The sequence below is a fragment of the Mytilus galloprovincialis genome, chromosome 3 (genome assembly GCF_965363235.1).
Source record: "Mytilus galloprovincialis chromosome 3, xbMytGall1.hap1.1, whole genome shotgun sequence".
NCBI classification, from domain to species: domain Eukaryota; kingdom Metazoa; phylum Mollusca; class Bivalvia; order Mytilida; family Mytilidae; genus Mytilus; species Mytilus galloprovincialis.
In genome coordinates this window covers 49,875,213-49,896,732 of record NC_134840.1, presented here as the reverse complement: position 1 = coordinate 49,896,732, position 21,520 = coordinate 49,875,213, and the positions used below count along the sequence as shown (strand labels likewise).

Genomic DNA, 21,520 nt, shown 5'->3' with positions numbered 1-21,520 from the left:
GAACTGTTTGATTTCTGACATAACAGTTGAATGAAATACATTTATAAAATCCTTTTTCACTGTGGAATGTCTACAATACAGTATATGATGACATCCGATTATAAAACCTAAGAAAAACACCCTTAAAAACTGAACTAACCAGGTTGCATAGAATTCCTTTAAAAAGCAATTTAAACTACTAAATGTCAACATTTTATATGTTTAACTATCAAGAAGTGGAGAGTAACAAAATATTGGTTTATATACAGATTAACAAAATTGGAACACTCCATTCTGCTAGTTCAAAAAGTTTTTTTGTCATTACAGAGGTAGGCTACAACACCAGGTTAAATTGCTGATGTAACTTTTTGCAGATTGAAGGGGGGGGGGGGGGGGGGGGGGAGTCTGATAAATTTATCGGTTGTATAAAAAGTACATATATGTTAATAGGTTGAAATTGTGTTACTTTATTAGTTATATCATATATTGTCATAATTGTGTATGGCAATCTTCTACATTGGTAAAATGTAACAAAGTTGAGTGTTTTTTGAGTTTGGAGACAGATATTGCAACATCTGTAACAGCCTCTTATAATATATATTATTATCATCTTTATACAGTTCATAATAAATGAACAAATATGTTTTAGTGTGCACGACACAGAAATCTGTAACCTAAATGATAAGGTAAGATAAGATCCAAATAAAATTAAGTAACCCAAAACATCAAAATTATTTAGAAAAATAAATGTCAATAATCTTATTTGAAAAACCTAGAAATTTTTCAAGTAAACTTAAGCATGTTAAGAGCAGAATTTTTCCCCAAGTTTTATAGTTTGTAAACAGTTTGGTTAAAAGCATACATTTAACACAATTTATCATTATGAACCCATCTAGTATAATATGTAAGTCTGTGAACAACTCATGTGAGCTCATTACATAGATTAGTAGCTTGAAATACCTTGAACTTAAGATTTCAAATACATGTAAGTAACTTGCAATACCTTACTTTCAAAAGTTAAAAATCAAACCATGACTTTTGTGTCATTTTCAGATATGTTGTCTAGCTATTTGTTACAATTTAAAATACGTCTCATTTTAGATTACTAGATTTATAAAAATTTTGTACAAAACAAAACATAATTTCACTGTCAGAAGGTCATTTACAAATAAAAATGTCAATATAGGAAACAAGTCTTTTTTTAATTCCGATAGACCAATGGAATATACAATAATTTTTAGATACCTGATTCTAACAGAATATTGCAGATTTCTCAGATACCTAATTTCACGAAAAATCTTGCAAGGACAAGTCATGAACATATCACTTCAACTTATGATCAATAGTTGTTTTGTGAAAAGAGCCCTTGATATTTCATGATATTTGTATTATGTCTGCAAAAATGTTCCCTTCAGTCTCAGTTTTGGTTTAATTTTAAAATGTTCATTTAATCAACTATCAAAATTGACTATAGCCAATAAACAGACACCATTGAATTTAATTTTATATCCATACCATGTAACAAGTAGGATATTCATTATCATTTCTTAAAATTGTCAATCAAATAATATTAATAAAATTAAAATAGCTGTATCATAATCTTTCATGATAAGAAGTATATAAACTGTAAAACTAAAATAAATATCATTAATAACTTCACACAAAATAACAGTTTATGATTAATCACAGAATTCAATAAAGCCCTAATGAATGAATAAAACAAGTGAAATCATTTAACACATCATACAAATTTATGAAATAATCTTCCATGTACATGCTATCACACATTGAAAGTTAACCATGGTTTACACAGGAACAACTCTCAGCTATTAATATATAATTTTTGTCTTTTAGCAAAATTTGTGGATAACAATAATTTTTACTGACTAGTTATGAAAAGACCGACTAACTGTCACATGTGATGAATAAATTTCACAGTATCAATTAGGCCAGGTCAGTAAAACAGGAGATATAGAGCTTTAAATCAACCAAGAGAAACATTGCTTTATATACATATATTTAATTCTCAATTTCCTGCAATTGCATTAGTACATTATAGGTAAATAAAATCACTAACAACTCAAGTCAGATATTGACTAAATACAATTCATAAATATAATTTCATAAAGCATCAGCGATTCCGAAACTGTCAGTGGTGGATCCAGGATTTTTAAAACAAAGACGAGAAAAGAAAAATGAGAACTGCTATGCAGTGATTATATTTGTTTCTTTATAATATGACCTCCTCATAATCAGCCATTGATTTAAGTTAGTTAACGTTGCAACCACGACATAATGGTGATACAGCTGTTATATTGGTAGTTTATTCATCTGTATAATTTGTTTTTGGGTCTATTAAGTTTGAGCCTAAATGAGGCCTGAAGGAGGATCTGATTTGGAAAGGGTAGTTTGAGACACATACCAAAAAAAAATACACCAAAAAATAAATGATAATGAAAAAATAAATTTGATATAAAATTTCTAGTCATCCTGTGACCAAGATTAAATCACATATACTTTTTGAACAAATATGTGTCTAGAAAAAATATTATTTAAACATTGACCTTTCCAAAAAATAATACTCTATTTAAACTCTATCATGTCTGTATATAACAACTAAAAAATGTCACAATATATCAAGTTACATAAATGTTTTGCAATATCTCTTTGGTTTAAAAATGAATGTTCTATCAACTGAAAATTTCTTTTTCTGTCTCAGCGTTACTTACATTCTTTTATGTTCAAATAATTGCACATTCATACATTATACTAGGTCTTGGAATCCATAGAATGAAGATGTTTGGCTGTATTTTCAATGAATTGTCAATGAATTTCACAAGCTGATAATATTGATAAGTTAAATGCAATAGAAGCACAATTCTTCCCTTAGCTTTGCAAATGTTCATTTCTATACATAATTTCAAAATGCTACATAAGCTAAACATTTGAATAGAAATAAAACAAGTTCAGAAATGGAAATATTTCTTACTAGCTCATTTAAATGATCTGCAATTGTAGATACTCATTTTATTTTTGATAAAGTAATTATTCTGCCCTGTTTTTTTTATTATCAATTGTTGATTAAAAATAATGGAAACAAATATGCAGCCTTATTACAACAAATGTTTGGAAAGAAATTATTAGATATTTTTTTTTCTCTGAACACATTATCATTACTATTTGTTTTTACTATTAACTTTACAGTTAATGAGATTTTAACACTATATTTTCATCAAAATTTAAATGTTGCTCAAATTCATTATTTAATAAATACACCACATTTAATTCCTCAGAAAAGGTGTGGCTGAAAATGAAAGTGATGACTCACGTGGCCACTGAGGTCTTGTAACCTTAAACAATATGTGAAGTTATAAAAGGCACTTAAACATTAGGTTTAAAATGCATAGAGAACTAATAAGTGGAGTTGGTAAATATCGGAAACTCTGACAAGTATAGTTTCTTGCAAAATGAAATTTTTCATTTATTGAATTAAAATTATGATATTTTTTTTGTTTTAATATGCATTATAGGTAAATAAATATACATCTAATTCTTATCTCAATTAAAAATTTCTACAAAGTGTGATACAAATCAATTTGTTTACAATCAATTATCTTGGATATTAAGTTAAGATCTACAAGCATACAGAATTCGTTAACAAGACTATCACACATTCTGGAGAAAAATGATTATAAGAAACCAATAATGCAGGTACCATTTGTTCAGCGATGATATTGGCAGGTGGTAAAAGAGACATACTATATTGGCAATTCCTCGTGCAAATAGAGATCTTTGTCACATTCAATTTATCAACGTTTTAACATCATATACATACAGCAATATATACATCCAGCATTCATCACTTGTCTGTCACATTATTATCATTTAATATTGCAATCACTCTGCACTTGGTTTAATTAATTATATAAATATGTACACCTAAATTGGTTTATATAGTAATGTTGTCACATATTTTTTCCTAAATCGATGAGTCGCACTCAGTACCATAACTCCATCCTGAAATAAATAGCAAACTTAATTAGAAAACTTAAAAATTTGAATAACATTAATTGAAATATTCATTAAACAACTTATTATGGTATTTTTAATACCAAGAGGTGATGAAAAACTGAAAATAAATGGGAAATGTGTACATGGGACAGAGATTGGTCAATATGATTTTACATTAAAACAGAAAATATCTAAAATTATGAACCCTGGAATATGGAATGTGTCCATGGGACACAGACACAGATGATGCCCCTGTTATAAAGGGACATAACTCAAACACTGTAAAAGTGACACCACACAAATGTGTACTTAAGTTTTGTGGTAATAAGCAATGTGCATTTGATTGAGGCAAACTAAAAATAGTGAATATAAACCAAAAATTCAGTACTTTTTTCTTGGAAAGGGACATAACTCTTGAAAAGTATAAGTGAAGTCACCAAAATATAATCTTGATCTGTGTTTTGTTGTATAAAGCAATGTGTATATGTTTAATAACATTTGGTTGAGGCAAACTTATGTTAGAAATGGAAACCAATTTTTGGATGTACATACGTACGTACAGACAGACAAGGGTAAAACTTAAAACTTACAGCAGGGGCATAATAAAATTACTAACCTTTATTGATAAGGCATACAAGTGATTCAACATAACATGATTAGGTTCTGGTAATAAGGTTGGTTCACACTGAAAATATATAAAATCACAAATCAGTAAAACTAGATACTATGAGGCAACTGCAAAACACATCTGAATAATTATACATGCAGGGCACTAGTCTTACGGTGACCCATAGTTGTTAATTTCTGTGTCATTTTGGTCTATTGGGGAGAGCTGTCTCATTGGCAATCATACCACATCTTCTTTTTTTATATTAAATGTGTAAATATGATCATTAATGATTAACAAGCAATTAATTGAGTTGTCACAGTGTGTATAAGAGTGAACATATTTAGAAGTTTGTAATCTAAGAGAACACTTTTTTTTACAGTACTTTTAAATGTTTGTTAATAAAATTTTCAATTGATACATTGTAGTAACAACAGTCCTATTAGTTGATAAGATATTACCCAAGATGTGGTTGAAGTTGGATAAATAACCAGTAGTCAGAATAAACTCTTGTGCAATGATCATATGAAATGTCATAGTTGTCATAGAGTACAGACTGTTTCATTGAAAAAATCCAAAATTCTGATTTTTTTTGGAAGATTTTTGACTAAAAGTGGTCCCCAAAAAACACAAGTAGCTATTACATTGTCCTCATTTTCCGAAAATATTTACCATGATGCATTTTCTGCATGTTCACAAACCTACCTCACTGGCTATATATGAACTTGATAGAACAGGTGAACTATATACTATACCTAGTTGTGTTTGCATGTTGGAATTTTGTAATTTAGGATATTATATAAGGACATCCAAAATTCATTGAGCCTGGACATTTTTATGTAGATTTAGGATATTCAATGATCAAAACTGTGTGTAAAATTTCAAGTTTTGTAAAAGCCTACTTTTTTTGAGACATTACCCCGTACTTGTTACATTAAAGTCCTATAACTCTAGACAAACAGTTGAAAGACGACCAATCTTATTTTTAGTTGATCAAATTTGAAGTAAATTGTCATGTTTGGACCAGGGCTTCCAAAATGGTCATATATTCCGGTCATTTGTATAATGTCTGGTAAAAGTCCGGCTGGGCAAAGCATGAAACGGTCATATACTTTTTAGGTTTCAAGGCTTTTTTCGGTCATTTCAACATAAATCACGATCTTTTTGACCCAACCATTTGCCTTTAGTTATCAACACATTTCCGGTCATAAATGTGACATGATGATTTTTTACTATCAAAACAACACCTACTTCAATACTTTATAATCTCAATCAAGGCTAATTAGTAGTTGGACAGCTGAAATCTACCTGTTCAGGTGACAGGTGAACTATGTTCAGTACCAGACATCATATAAATTGATCGGTTTATTCACAATTATTTTCTTACATTTCAGCGGTTTTTATCTAATTGATTTAGTCCAAAAGATTAAAATTATAAGAAATAAGTTTATCAACATGAATTGATGAAAAATTAAAAAAGGTTTTAAATGAAAAATCGTCAGAACTACGTCGTATGAACTAGAACACCTATCTGCACAGGTGGGAAATTTAATTATGCATCCTACATTTCTTCAAAAATGCTAAAATTATCATTGATACCTGTATCTAATGGTCATTTCAAGTATTTTGTTGAAGAAATAACTCGGAAAAGAGAGTCGTGCTTTGTAAACGTACACGGATTTTACGTATCCGTTTATGGTCCATGTATTACCATTGACAAGTCAACATCCGGTTAGAAATGAAAGTAAAGTTTTTGACAATGTCATTTTGCACAAATTAAGAGTCTAAGGCAGATATGAGCACGCTGATGTGCACACTTTGAATGATGCACTGCCAATTTAACAGTTTACATCCAAACATCAAATTCATATCATATCAAAGTTTTTTTTTTAATGTAATGTCAATCATTGGAATGGCCATCTGATTACCATAATTGCCTTTTGTGACTAAGTATTAAGGGATTAAAATCGGGGTCAGATATAAAATGTCCAGCTGGCTCAAATATTTTTTGGAAGCCCTGGTTTGGACCAACTTGTGTTAGTTTTTAACAAGTGAAAAGTGAAAAATAACACTTTTCAAACATTGTGTGTGCATGTGTTTTAAATATCCTAAACCTAAAGCATATTGCTGAATACATACATGGGCAGGAATATCTTTATTAAGTATGACTTGTAACAAATGAGGAGGAAGAATAGGTGGTCCAGTGACTTTCTCTCCTGGTTTCCTGACTGGTACTTCCTGTCCGTATTCATCATCTAAACTTTCTCCTGTAACACATATCTTTCTAATAATTCATTGTAAATAGTGACAATTATGTTGAATCATGTATGAATGTTTCATTTTTCTTATAAATGATTCAGATATCGAAGTAAATATTAAGAATATAAATGAAGCACTTAATTATAGACTAAGAGAGTAAAAAACAACCAAATTGGCATGGCGAAATATTTCCCTCTTGACAACCAATCAAACAAGACTAACTGAAAAATAAATGCACAAATATATTTTAAATGATTATATTTCCCCTTCAAATTACAACTTTCAATAATTAGGGCTGGTATAAATGATCAGATAAGAATAATTTAACAATTTTTGAGTTATCATGACTGAGTCTTTCCTATATTTTTTTTCGCATAAAAACATTAAATATGTTTACATTAATTGGGGTGACAATTCTAACATAGTGGGAATCGGCCTGAAAAAATAGATATTTAGGTCATATGACAAGAGTTGATGAAGTTTTACATTTTCATTTAAATCTATAAGAAATATTACATTGTACTAGTACTACCACCATGACCACAGAGTTCTAACAGTTAAACACATGTCATCCCATAACATACGTTTTTTTACTTAACAACTTTATCCTGCTTATAAATAAATGGGGAATTTGTCCATGAAAAAAGGAGGTTGCCCAAGCTTGCTTTTCATATCAAGTGATAAAGGGACAAAACTGAAGAACAGTAAAAGAGATGCTACCCAAATTTGTACTTGATCTGAGTTTCGTGGTAATAATATGCATATAAGTGTCATACATTTTGGTTGAGGCAAACTAAAGTTAGAAAATGGAAACATAAAATAAAAATTCAGCAATTTTTCCATTTGTAAAGGAGCATAACTCTAAAACTATAAAAGACACCGAAAAATTCAAACTTGATCTGTATTTTGTGGTAATAAGCATTGTGTATTTTAAAAGTTCCATCACATTTGGTTGAGGCTTACGTAAGTTAAAGAACAGAAACCAAAAATTCAGCTCTAGAACAGTTAAAGTGACACCACCAAAAATGAAACTTTATCTGTATTTTGTGGTAATTAGCATTTGGATAAGTTTCATAACATTTGGTTTAGACCAACTAAATTAAGAGAACGGATACCAACTTTGGGACATAGGTAAGGATGTACGAACATGTACGTTCGACGTTTAGATGAACAAGGATAAGACTTAATGCCCCCTCCCATAAATGTGGGGCATAAAAAACTGGTGTTTTGTGGAGAAGCAACAAATACCAATTAAATGAAGTCTAATTCATTTGGACCAAGCATCTCAAGCGGTGAGCATGCAACCTGTAAGGCAGTAAGAAGCATATGTAGATAAACCTCTAATACCACTAATGAGCTGAAGCCATGCCTTTAAATCCTTTAAGTTTATAATTAGGAAAGGGGAGACTATATGTATATTTCACACTGGCACATAAATTGCAATTGTTCAATACATGAATTTGTGCATTCAATTGGATTTGTAGATTGTTCAGACCATCTATATGCATGTTTTATATACTCATCATCTTCAGGCAAAGTACACATAATTAAGGGATATTTCAGGTTTCATAAAATTTTGTATGTGTTTAGATCTCGTTGACCTACATCTGAATGAAGAATAAATGATATATGTACATGTAGCTTTTAACAATACTTTTAGATATTTGGATGATATATTGGCTCTCAATAATGACGACTTCAGTATGTATACTAAAAAAAATTATCCTGTTGAACTTACTTTAAATAAAGCTAATACTAACAATGACCACTGCCCTTTCCTCGATCTTGATATCTATATCATTAACAGGAAGCTTAATACAAAAATTTATGATAAAAGAGAAGATTTTTATTTCCTATCGTTAATTATCCATTTTGTCCCTTGTCACCATCTTATGGTGTTTATATATCTCAACTTGTATGATTCGCTCGTGTATGTAACAACGTATTAGATTTTAGCGAGAGAAATTTATGTATTACTGAAAAATTATTACACCAGGGTTTTCGATATCACAAACTGGTCAAAACATTTACTAAATTTTATCACCGGTATAAGGAAATAATTCATAAATATAACTCAACATGTAGACATCTTATAGGTTCAGGTATTTCACATCCAATCTTTTATGGTAATATTCTTTACAAAGCACAAAAATGTCAGTATTCACCTCAAAAGCTTACAAAATCTTTAAACAGACTTTAGGATACTGTTGTCAGGTCATTAAAGATTGCATATTTTGGCTTTAATATTGATTCACTTATAGGGTCTTTGCATCGGAACTAAACACATTTATATTTTTTTAAACAGTTATTGGCATGACATGGGTTATGTTCTTCTCCTAACGGGAGGGATTGTGCCTGATTTTCATATGTTGAAGACATAATCTTTCAATCAGTTTAATTGAGGTCTGGAGCTGGCATGTCAGTTAACTGCTAGTAGTCTGTTGTTATTTATGTATTATTGTCATTATGTCACCCGATCGACAATGTCGGGTGACATATTGCTTTTCCTCTGTTTCTTTTTCTGTATTATTATTATTCTTCCACCTATTTTGTCCGGCAGTTTTCTCGGAGCCAATGGAACCCATCTTAATGATAGTTAACTATAATGAGGAACACAAAATTTCTCAAGACCATAAAAAATGGATGCCGTTACCATGGAAACAGAACAATTGTGAAAAATTCCAGTTTTTGGTTTTAATGAATTATTTGGAGATGCTTTAACTTAGAATCATAATATTTTGTTACAATGTAGGTGCCGGGCATATACTGGTTTTGGATGATTTTGGCAATCATTGGAACTATCATGTTGCCATGGAAACTACACCAAAAATTTCCAAAATATCAAAATGCTCCAAATTTAATAAAACTTAATAGTAACGATGAGCAACATTGATATCGGTGGAATTTGGCGTTGGAATTTCGAAAATGTCTGCCGTTACCATGGAAACAATGCAAAACAGGTCAAAATGATCCAAAAACCTTAAAGTGGCATTTACTTTCTTAAAATGGTACGTCAAATTGATCGAAACTTTGATGGTATGGTCCCTCCCATGTACCAATGTGCTATATGCCATTAAATTTTGGGAATAGTCTCTGTTCCCATAGGAACCATCACAAATGGCCAAAATTTCAAAAATTTCAAAATGCTCCAAAATTGATGAAACTTTATAGGATTGTAGACTGGTAAGTCTGGATGAGACTTTTGATGTTTGAATTTCCCAAAAGACCACCGTTGCTATGGAAACTGCAAAAATGTCAAAAATTTTCAAAATGTTTTGAACTTTATGAAACTTGATATTATTGTGAACTGGCAAGTATAGATGAGACTTATGACTTTGAAAATTTCAAAATGGCTGCGGGTGCCATGGAAACAGCAGAAATGAGATTTGTTTTAAAATGCTCTAAATGAACTAGAAAATTTTACAGAAAAATGTATAGCCATGTATATTTGTGCATTCACTGTTAAACATTTTTTTAAATGGCTGCCGCTTAGTGGCAATAAAGGGAAGGGTGACATCTGCTATTGCTTGCAATGGCAATTCTTGTTTTATTTATTTTCTTTTGTTACATCTTTTGACATCGAACTCGGACTTCTCTTGATCTAAATTTTAATGTGCGTATTGTTATGCGTTTACTTTTCTACATTGGCTAGAGGTTTGGGGAGGGTTGAGATCTCATAAACATGTTTAACCCCGCCGCAATTTTGCGCCTGTCCCAAGTCAGGAGCCTCTGGCCTTTGTTAGTCTTGTATGATTTTTAATTTTAGTTTCTTTTGTATAATTCAGAGTTTAGTATGAGGTCCATTATCACTGTACTAGTATACATATTTTTAGGGGCCAGCTGAAGGACACCTACGGGTGCGGGAATTCTCGCTACATTGAAGACCCATTGGTGGCCAACTGTTGTCTGCTCTATGGTCGGGTTGTTGTCACTTTGACACATTCCCCATTTCCTTTCTCAATTTTATTTAAACTGTTTTTAGTTAATCAAATTCCTGTGGACAGATTCAAAAGAATTCACAATTCAAAGTGAAAATTTTCTGCTTTTCACACATTTTCCTTTTCATTTACAGACCTATAATATATAACAAATGTTTCATTGACTGTATTTCAAGGGCCATACATGGGACCAAGGGAAAGCATTTCTAAATCTCATCTATGGGTGTTGTCATCTTTTGTTTTTGCATAAGGGAAATGAAAATGAAATCTGCCTCTAAGGGTGGTTACCCCATTTTTTAAAGTGCCTTCCCTGGGTATCATATATGAATTAATGGAACAGCCTGAAGTATGACAGCTACATATACTTTTTATTAATATTCACATGCAGTTAATTAAGTTCTAATTACATACAGTTTCATAAAAATCCCAAATCACCCAAATATATGTTCTTTGCTAGAAGTGGCATTGCTGAAAGGTTATGCATGTATATAGACTAATTCAGTACTTACGGCCTTTGTCTTTTTTAGAATTTTTAACATATAGGCTATCTAAAGCTAAAGCTTCAAACACTTCAAAATCTGCTTTCCTAATTTGTATTGAGTTGCTTACACTTCCTTGAGTATCTGTCAACACAGGCTGGAATGTATTTAAAATTTGGAGATTTGTACTACACACATTACGTATATAAGTATAGACTAATTCAGTACTTACGTCCTTTGTCTTTTTTAGAATTATTTACATTTAGGCTATCTAAAGCTAAAGCTTCAAACACTTCAAAATCTGCCTTTCTAACTTGAATTGTGTTGTTTATATTCCCTTGACTATCTTTCATTGTAGGCTGGAATGTATTCAAAATGTTATGTGTGCATTGTGTACAGTGTATCACATGTAAGTGTATACATATACATACAAGTCTAACACACTGAATATCATCCAAAAACAATACTTGCAATACATATTAATGAAAATTTTGATAATGAGTGGTTAGATTTATAACATGATTCCAAACTCTATATCTACCTAACAATGACAAGATGAACAACTCTGATCAATTAACTATAGATGATACTCTAAAGTCTTTGTAATGCTAATGAACTTGGTGATGAGTTTCATTACTTATTCAAATGTACCTTTTTCAACAATGTAAGAGCTAAACTTTTACCTTCAAATGTATGTAATAACCCAAATGTTTTAAAATTTTAAGAACTGATGACTACATCAGATCTATTTACACTTACTGGAATAGCAAAATTTTGCAAAAGTGTTATTAAAACCTTTTAATAGATGTGCTTAATCATTTTACTGTTATTTGTCAAATATCAATATTAATTATATATACTATTATTGAACCTTTATTTACAATGTTGTTCTAATGTATGTTCACACTTTTATTGTTTGTTAAAAAATGTTGTACTAGCATAGCCCATGTGGGGGCTTTAGTGAAATAAAATGTCTTATGTCTTTTAAAAGTTAGTCATTGAAGGACAATCCATATCAATTTTTTTCACAATGTTTCTTATCAGAATATACATGAAAAAAAATCTTCTTTCAATGCTTATTGTAGGTAGGAAGAAACATCAGACATCATTTTTGAGAAAAAACACAAAGTTTGTGCTTTATATAATTGAGGGATAATATTCTGTAGAATAGATCAACATTAAATTGTTGAAAGTACATGTACCCTCAGAATGATTCATCCTCTGTCAGGATGTCCAATGAATCAATTAGAAACATTCATATTATAGTGAATGGCACATTAACACTTGATCCTGTCATATACATTTTTTTGTAATTTCTAATGAACATATACCGATATAAATGTATGTACACATTGAGATTTTTTGGGGGCAAACCACCAAGAGTTGGTTCACAAAAAAACTTACAACTAAGATTGATTGTAAGTATACTGAATTGTTCATGACTAACGACCAATCTTAGTCGTAAGTTTTTTTGTGATACCGACTCCAGCACTCTATCATCTGTGTGTAATTTTAGGCTTGGATAGAACTAGCTTTGAAAAAAATCCAATTGCTAAATCAGTATTTTTTCACAGAATTAGAATGTCCTGTTGATTTTTCTGCTTTTTTATCCTGTATATACATCAATATGTACATGTATATCTTGCAGAGATTGTGCATGCTGCAGTCTTAAACTAAATGAAGGCCTTGTTATGGTTATGAATATTAAATAGGTTATATCATATACATGTTCATGTGACATATCAGTACCATGATGATTAAAAGAAACTGAAAAATTAAGTAGATATACCTCTGAAGGGTTGTGCTGCCATGACCCATCAACAAAAAACTTGTACTGATGTTCACCTTCTGGTAATTCTATAATTGTTAGAAAATCACCATGACTGAAATAGAAAAAAGAAATGAAATATGCAATATGCAAGGTGGCATTATTCTTATAAGTTATAACACATCTAGCCAATAAGCTGCAGCTAGCATTAACAAATGTCAATCGAATCTAACATGCCAAGCCACCCTTATGAAAATTATAATCATACAGTTGTACATGTATGGTATACAATTTTTACTTTTTTAAAAAGTGAGACATGTTAAACTAGCTTATATTCATCAAAATGACTTAGGGGTCCTGATCGTCAAGTGGTATAAGTAGTTCATCAGATGTATATATACTAATTAGCCTGTTAACACTAAGGTTGAGAATTTGAGTCCCATGTGTAGCAAGTATGTTATATTTTAGACTCCAATCCCAATAGAATATGATTGTTTGTTTTGCTGCCAAAAGTCAGACAACTCCAGATATCTCCACCAATTTAAGTTGTCCTCAATGATAAAGCTTATAGTGCTGAAAAATTAAACTGCCAACAATCAATAATTCAAAACAATTCCTTTTTTGTTGTTTGCATGGTGTTTTGTGAACGTATATACATACGTACCCCACAAATCCTTATATTCATACAAATTATCTAATTATATAACATATCTAAACAATCAATAATTGTTTACCACAATAAAAATTGTGTTTGTGGTTTAAAAATATAGTTTATACATGTTACATGTACCTGAAGTTATCAAATAATCACCTTTTTACTTTCATTACAATAAACATGATAAATGACTTTCTATTGTTTATGAGTCATCAGTTATCCCACATGGGTCTGCTCAAATGAAGGCGATATGGATTATGGTATATTTTTGGTGAGTAGCTTTATTCCTCTTCATGTTACACCAATACAAACAATCTAAGATACCAGATAATATGCACAGTTTGTCCTGGTGTACGGTATATATAATGTCCTGAATAACTGAATAGTTCAATCTTTTTCTTTACAAACCTTTTGACAAGAGGTATTTTGGCCCATTTATTAAAACTTCCAGCTAAGTAAATATCCTTTCCGCCACCTTCCCATTTGAATACTGCTGGTAAAAGTTTAGGCGTCTGGTAAACCATATCAGCTCCCTGACTCAGTGTTGTGGCGGCTCTTGGTCGCTAAATGACAAAAAAAACCATTTTTTGATAAAATTATTGCCCTTCTACTCTGACCTGATAAATTAGGAGAATTATATATTCTCCAACATGTAAACCAAATTAAAAACAATCAAGCAACAGGGAAATATTAAAGAATTACATCTTTTTTCAAACTTACCATAAAAGAGTGCGGATAAAAAAAAAATTGGCAGCATCTATTGAATGTAGTTCAATGTACATGTATATATATATTTTTAAGCTACATTTTGTACAAAGATACATGTATTATATCATGTCATCTAATGACAGATTGAATCCACAAAATTATACATTAGATGAACCGTCCCAGACAGACTTGTACATTATGAAAGTTGATCTTGTATTGCTGATCATTTTTTTTCTCTTTGCAGTTTCTCTCCAACTTCTTTAGTTTTTGACCTTTTGCCAAAAACACAAAAAGGGGGGGGGAAATATTCATTGATGGGCAATCACTTTATATTATAGCATGCCTACTATTGATTTCCGCATAAATTGATTACTTGTAGAGAAGATACATGTACATACAACAAACAATGTATGTAATGTATGTCAAGAGGATTACTGTACATGTACATTCTGTTGTTCAATGAACAATAAAATTACTGTAGATCAATTCCAAGTGACTAATGTCTGACATGAACAGGTACACATGTACATACATGTAGTCACTCAGGGATTGCAGCAGATAAAATCAACATTTTAAAAAATTTATTTAACAGTTGAAAAGTTTTGCAAATGGAAATACTATTGTTACGAATTTACTGTTTAAGAATATAATAATAGTTCTACGGTTATATATTTTCCGATATCTATATTAGTTTCCCATATCATCTTTTTATCGTTGAAAACTGTATCTAAAATCATCCCTTTATCCTTGGTTGCTATCAGACGCTTTACCTGTACAGTTGTTGCTAGGGTGCTCTCTTCGAGGTCCGCGTTAGAAGTATAAATAGTGGGTAGCTATTCAGTGTAAATTGTCATTTGTACCGAAGACAGCAGACAGTAAACATCGGAAAGGAAGTAGTTTATAGCAGGCAGAAGGTTTAGTTTAAGTAAAGTGAAGTGCTTGGAACCTGCGGACAGAATAGAGAATGGGCTGAGACTGTTGGTTCGGTACAAATTGTCCAAACAGGGCTGGTGCTAAGGTTTTGCGTCTCACATCTCTCACTATTGCAGTGAGTGTTTGCTGACATACCATGCCTTAGTGCTACCCTGTTGTTCCGACAGTTATAGACATGTTTATTAAATAAAGTTTTATACCTTTTAGGTTCAGTCCCGTTTTATACATTTAGGTTTCAGCCCGTTTGATACATTTCGGTTTCAGACCAGTTCCAAACATTTAGGTTTCAGACTAGTTCCAAACATTTAGGTTTCAGACCAGTTCCAAACATTTAGGTTTCAGACTAGTTCCAAACATTTAGGTTTCAGACCAGTTCCAAACATTTAGGTTTCAGACCAGTTCCAAACATTTAGGTTTCAGACCAGTTCCAAACATTTAAGTTTCAGACCAGTTCCAAACATTTCGGTTTCAGACCAGTTCCAAACATTTAGGTCTCGGACTAGTTCCAAACATTTAGGTTTCAGACCAGTTCCAAACATTTAGGTTTCAGACCAGTTCCAAACATTTAGGTTTCAGACAATAGTTCCAAACCGTCAGACCCGTTCCATACATTTATGTTTCAGACCTGTTTCATACATTTATGTTTCAAACCAGTTCCATACATTTAGGTTTCAGACTATAGTTTCAAACAGTTGGTTTTAAACGGTATTGGACTGAAAGGGTTTTAAAACAGTTTTTTAATTCAACAAGTTCGGTTCAGGTTGATAGGTGTTGAAATTCGTTTTATGTAGTATAGTATTTGTTTCATATTTGATAGTGATAGTGTAACATTTTAATTGACTTTCGAACTTTTGAATTGCTTTTCAAATCCCAGGAAACTGGTACGAGCCCGAGGATAAAAATATCTAAACGTCCCCGCCCGGTTACACGTTACACTATTATACAAATATCTATTTTTTAAACTTCTAAAATTTTACATATATGCTCAAAATTCAAAGATGGTGCTGATAATATAAATAATGCATTGATTAATATATTGTATACATTTGTATATGCAATAATAGACACATTATAACCAGCTTCATGTACTTTTGTAGGGACAAACTAATACAATAGAGTGAAATGTCCAAAGACTAACAATAAAAATATGAAAAGGGGCATAACTCTAGAATGGTTAAAGTGAGGCCAACCAAATTCAAACTTGATCTCTGGTTTGTGGTAATACATTTTGTGAGAATTGTGTACAAGTTTCCAGGGGTTAAAAAATTTAGTTACAGCTAACTAGCCCAGGACTTATTGGCAGCAGGATTTTACTAGCCCTGTTGGAAGAACTGCTAGTCCATCAAAACTGACCTGCTAGCCCTAGTATGCCTTAAAAATCAAGAGTTTGCTGCATAATACAAATTGGGTGTCCTTTGTTTTGAAGGAGACATTATACACTGTATTTAATTATTTTTGTTGATCTGTTATTTATTCTTCTGGTGCTTAACCTAACTTAGTTGTTCCCACATTCAAAGCAGACTTTTTTTGTGTGCTTGGGGCAACTAACGGCAATATTCACAGAGCATTTTCGTTTTTTTCATCAGCAACAGCCAACCTTGCCAGGGGAATCATTGTGTCCCAGTTCTACCAACTTTTCAGGAAGTGAATGTGTGATTTTTTGGCCAAATTGTAAAGATCAAAGAGAAAAAACAATAGATCAAAGGAAAATGACGCCAAATAAGCATGAACATGTGTGAGTCTCGCGCTAAAGACTTGGCAGCCCTTCTGTCCTGGACACTATTAATTTTTTTCCGCGGCTTTTCCCTGTCGTATTTAGCATTTTTGGGGGATGAATTTTCAGCCTTGTTACTCCTTTCATCTACCGTTTTTCGTTTTGAAACTGACGAAGTTCCTTGGGTTCCCGTACTAAAATATTAAAAAATATTTTGTTGCATGGTTTCGTGCTCAAGAGCTGTGCAACAAGACAGGTCAATACCAATCAATACATCATACCCCCAAATACCGTTAATTGAAAATCTCGGCACGATAAGCAATGTACAATACCCCAATCCATGGTATGAGAAATCGATATTTAAAGTATGAGAATTGCAATCAACACATGATACCAGGCCACCAGACATGCCAGAGTTGTTTCTTCTATTTTTAAAATATGTACAACAGGACCTGTACAAACCAGTTCAAATTCTTGGAATCCGAAATGATTTAATTGAATCGAATTGGCTAACATAGAATAGTGATGAAGGGATTTTTCACTTTCTATTTTGGAAACGTCAAGAATTTTTTGTTACTAGTCCGTCGGGCATATCGGATAACACATTTTAATTGTCCGAGGCGTAAATGATCTAGTCCCGGGCGTCGGGCTAGTGGATTTTTTAACCCCTGGTTTCATAACATTTAATTGAGACAAACTAAAGTTAGAGAACGGAGAACAACTTTTGGACATACGGACGGACAATAAACGTATGTGTACAAAAAATGTATCTGCCAGAAGCTGCACCTAGAAATACATATAAAGTCTGGAAAAGATCAGAAGACAAACACCAAACTCTCATGTCTCTTTATAAACCTTTATTCAATCAAAGTCAAAATAATTCAGACATCAATGATGTTTTGAGTAAAAAATAACTCACAATAAAATTATGAAAAGGGGCATAACTCTAAAATGGTTAAAGTGAGGCCACCCAAATTCAAACTTGATCTGTGGTTTGTGGTAATACATTTTGTAAGAATTGTGTACAAGTTTCATAGCATTTAATTGAGACAAACTAAAGTTAGAGAACAGAAAACAACTTTTGGACATACTGACGGACAATAAGCGTACATATAAAGTCTGGAAAAGGTCAGAAGACAAACACCAAACTCATTAATGATGTTATGGGTCATAACCAGTGACACAATGTTCATGTACATGTATATACACTTGTATGTTGACGAAGTTTGAAGTTATTAATTTGTAACATATCAAATAAAATCCTCTCTCAAAAATGCTATTGTTATATTAAACGTTTATTCATTCTCATCACTTAAACAGTTTTTTTTAAATTCACTGTAGTCAGATCAGTGTCTTCCCTAGAAAATTCTTGATGCATGGTGGGTCTAAGATGAATTTGCAACGTGATGCGCTGCGTTGTTTTGTAGAATTATTTTTATTACACTTGTGAAATGAATTGTGCATGTCTCAGTTTAAAAACTTCACATAAATCTGCAATACAGTCAGGAACAATACTTAACATTTTCTCTCAAGGCCAGCCTGGATCCAAAAGTTTTTTCAAGGGCCCTGTAGACAAGAGTAAAACTTGTTTCCCCCTCTGCTATGGTGGGGGCATAAAAAAAAACATCCTAGTAAGGATTCTGTACATTTATTGTGTATACATTGTATTAACTTAATTACTAAGTACATGACCAGTTTTCATAGCCATCACAGGAGCTGTTATATATTTATAAAGTACAATCACAATGTACAAATGGCATCAATTTACTTGTTGTCACCTGATTAGCATACATGAACACTTGTAAATAATCTAACCTTTAAATTAATATATATAGAGTAAGGATTGAAAAAAAATTACAATTTTACAACACAAGTAAATTTATTGGACCAAATAAACTAGACTGCAATTTAACAGTTACATCTCTATTTATGGGACCATATATTAAATAGAATACATCATAAACATGTATCTACAATACTGTACAATTCTAATTTACAAATCTATCAATAAACAATGTACCGTTGTGTCTAAAGGTATATGTATGATTGTAAACAAAATATAAAGAAAAGGTCATCTACAACTTACACGCACATTTGATGCAGGTCATTCTTTTCAAAAGTCAAAATGTTATTCTACTTTTATATTTATATGGTAAATGGTAACCTTCCTCAATGTCAAATAGTACACATTTCTACTTGGGGCTACATGACACAATTATCATACAAATGTCAACTTTATAATCTAAATATTTTTTTTCAATTTCTTACTGAATAAATTAGTTCATGAAATGATTCACAGTTTAAACTTATACAAAAATATTTGAAGAAAATCTGAATCTAAAAAAATGAGAAAGATAAAAATTGTTTTTAATCATTGGGCATATGACCTTCACCTTCAACTCAAGACATCAAGTAAATATTTACATGTTTACTAAAAAGACTAGAAGGAAAACTAGAAAAATAATTTTAACAATTACCCTAATGTTAGGATTGATCACTTGAATGTGATCAAATTCTTTTTCGCTATATCCATATCTTCCAGCTACAAGTTGAGGTCCAGATTCATCGCCAGACACATGGCGAGATTTTTGTGATGTATTGCCCATTCTTCTAGATTGTAGTGTCACATCGGATTTAAAAATGTCTCAAATTAATATTTTACTATGACTGATACATTAGGTGCAATCAATAGTTGACTTGTAAATTATATCCAAGAATAGACAAAAAATAATATGACCGACACTTGTCATGTGGTGGTCGATTACCTCGTGTAGTGTATTTATAAAATTTAGAACGACCTAATCCCAAAATTTAACTTCGTTTAAGTTTTAGGACAAAATCCGATGTTCCTTGCCTAATCTTTACGTCATTTTAACTTTTCTGAAGTCAACATTTTAAAAAATTTGATTGAATCGACTGCAAAAAGTAAACAAATATGGTGGAATCCACGGTACGCATGCCAGAAATATTAAATGGTAGAACAAGTACGGATTTTTTAAAATCCGTTAAAATTCTATTTGAACATTCTTTCATTTATCAAAATTAGACTCAGACATCATTTTATTTCAGATCATCGAAATCAGTTTTTTCATGATTAATTTTTACGCCCCTTTACTTCCCGCAAAGTAGGTACTCCACGATTTATCCACAGAGCCGTGAATGAAAGATTGCATTCTCGCATGTCTGCCTCGATCTGCTCATCAGTGACGTTTGCTAGCCGTCCGCATCACTTCAATCCTGAGATCGTAGGGCATTATATTGAACCTCTTTTCAGTCTGAGTATATAAAAAAAAAATGTGACGGAGTTCCAATATCTAGAAACATTTAGATACATTTTGCCTCCACCTCAATTTTCAAGTTTTCCGTCTCCAAAATCCGTTATTCACGTTTTTGTTTGTATTATAATGTTCCTGTTTTAAAGTATCATACTTACATTTATTTGTACATAAATATATTCGAAACAACATTTGTTTACAATTTACTATCAATTGTTGGTTTACTATCCACATCGGTCATTGATAATAGAATACTGTAGAGCATTGACCTCTGTAATACTGATCGAGTAAAAGATAGTGTAGATATTTGGTTGGAGACTTTATTTCATGCGAAATTTCGCTAAAGGTCACATGAAGCCACCAGAGACCACATATATACACGTCATGTATGTCTCGGTAGTCACCAAAAGTCTATTAAAAGTATAGAAACAAATACATATATATTTATACATTTTTTGACTCGTTCAAAATTAGAAGATACCGACGGTCTAAAAATGGATAATGATAAAAATTCTGTTGTTCTCTTATTAAAAAAAAAGACAATGAATATTATATTTAATCTTGTACAAAAGCCAATATCAAAATAACTTAACTCTCGATGGATGGCTTTCATTTCATTTACTTTTCGTTCAAATGGTTGTTTCCTCTGTCACGGTAACTAGCTTAAAAAATAATCACGAGCCTGAGAATTTTGCATGAATAATTGCTTGAAAAGGCCAATTTACCTATATCTTTTGTCAGTATTGTGTTTATGTTCCTTCATAATTATATAAGTTCCAAATGGGAACATTATTCTGGAATACAAGTTATTTCCACTGGAATATATATTACAGTAAATGTTCCTAACGGAATAAATGGTATAGAAAATTTGTTCAAATAGGAACAGATATTATGACAGTGTTTATAACAAAGTTTCCACTGGAACTTCTGTTAGGCGGAAAAAATATACGTTGACAGCAACCCCAAGTTTCTTTACGAGTCCAATCACACTCGAGTCTCAAAATAACAAAACACATTTTTAAAATTTACAGATGTTCAATTATTATGAGAGCTTGATTTTTTATAAGGTTGGTATATACATATCATACGATCAATATTTTCCATTTGCAGTAAAACATCGATGATCTGACTAATTCTTGTTCTGATTCATATATAGCAGCGTATAGATTTTCCGCTTATTTTGTCTGACTGACC

At 31.6% G+C, this 21,520-nt stretch overlaps 1 protein-coding gene across 2 annotated transcripts; it reads right to left on the bottom strand.

Moving 5' to 3' along the window:
• Nucleotides 1-426: 426 nt before the first annotated feature.
• On the bottom strand, nucleotides 427-20,002 carry LOC143068224 (5'-AMP-activated protein kinase subunit beta-1-like). 2 transcript variants are annotated; one of them, XM_076242116.1, is made up of 7 exons: nucleotides 19,529-20,002; nucleotides 14,105-14,259; nucleotides 13,063-13,156; nucleotides 11,506-11,632; nucleotides 6,737-6,864; nucleotides 4,607-4,675; nucleotides 427-3,996 (listed from the first exon to the last, which is right to left on the bottom strand). In XM_076242116.1, the coding sequence occupies exons 1-7, from the start codon at nucleotides 19,655-19,657 to the stop codon at nucleotides 3,919-3,921; spliced, it is 780 nt and encodes a 259-aa protein (XP_076098231.1). In that variant the 5' UTR covers nucleotides 19,658-20,002; the 3' UTR covers nucleotides 427-3,918. The 2 variants fall into 2 exon arrangements, with proteins under 2 accessions (XP_076098231.1, XP_076098230.1); XM_076242115.1 differs by lacking the exon at nucleotides 11,506-11,632 and adding an exon at nucleotides 11,304-11,430.
• Between the last annotated feature and the right edge of the window lie 1,518 nt (nucleotides 20,003-21,520).

Bases quoted from the DNA above. Each gene is read 5' to 3' on its own strand.
- LOC143068224 (XM_076242116.1), bottom strand. From the start codon at position 19,657: ATGGGCAATACATCACAAAAATCTCGCCATGTGTCTGGCGATGAATCT. The intron at 13,157-14,104 runs GTTTGTAAAGAA...TTTCTATTTCAG, and splicing joins AAAATACCTCTTGTCAAAAG to TCATGGTGATTTTCTAACAA. The intron at 6,865-11,505 runs GTAAGTACTGAA...TATGTGTTACAG, and splicing joins TTCTAAAAAAGACAAAGGAC to GAGAAAGTTTAGATGATGAA.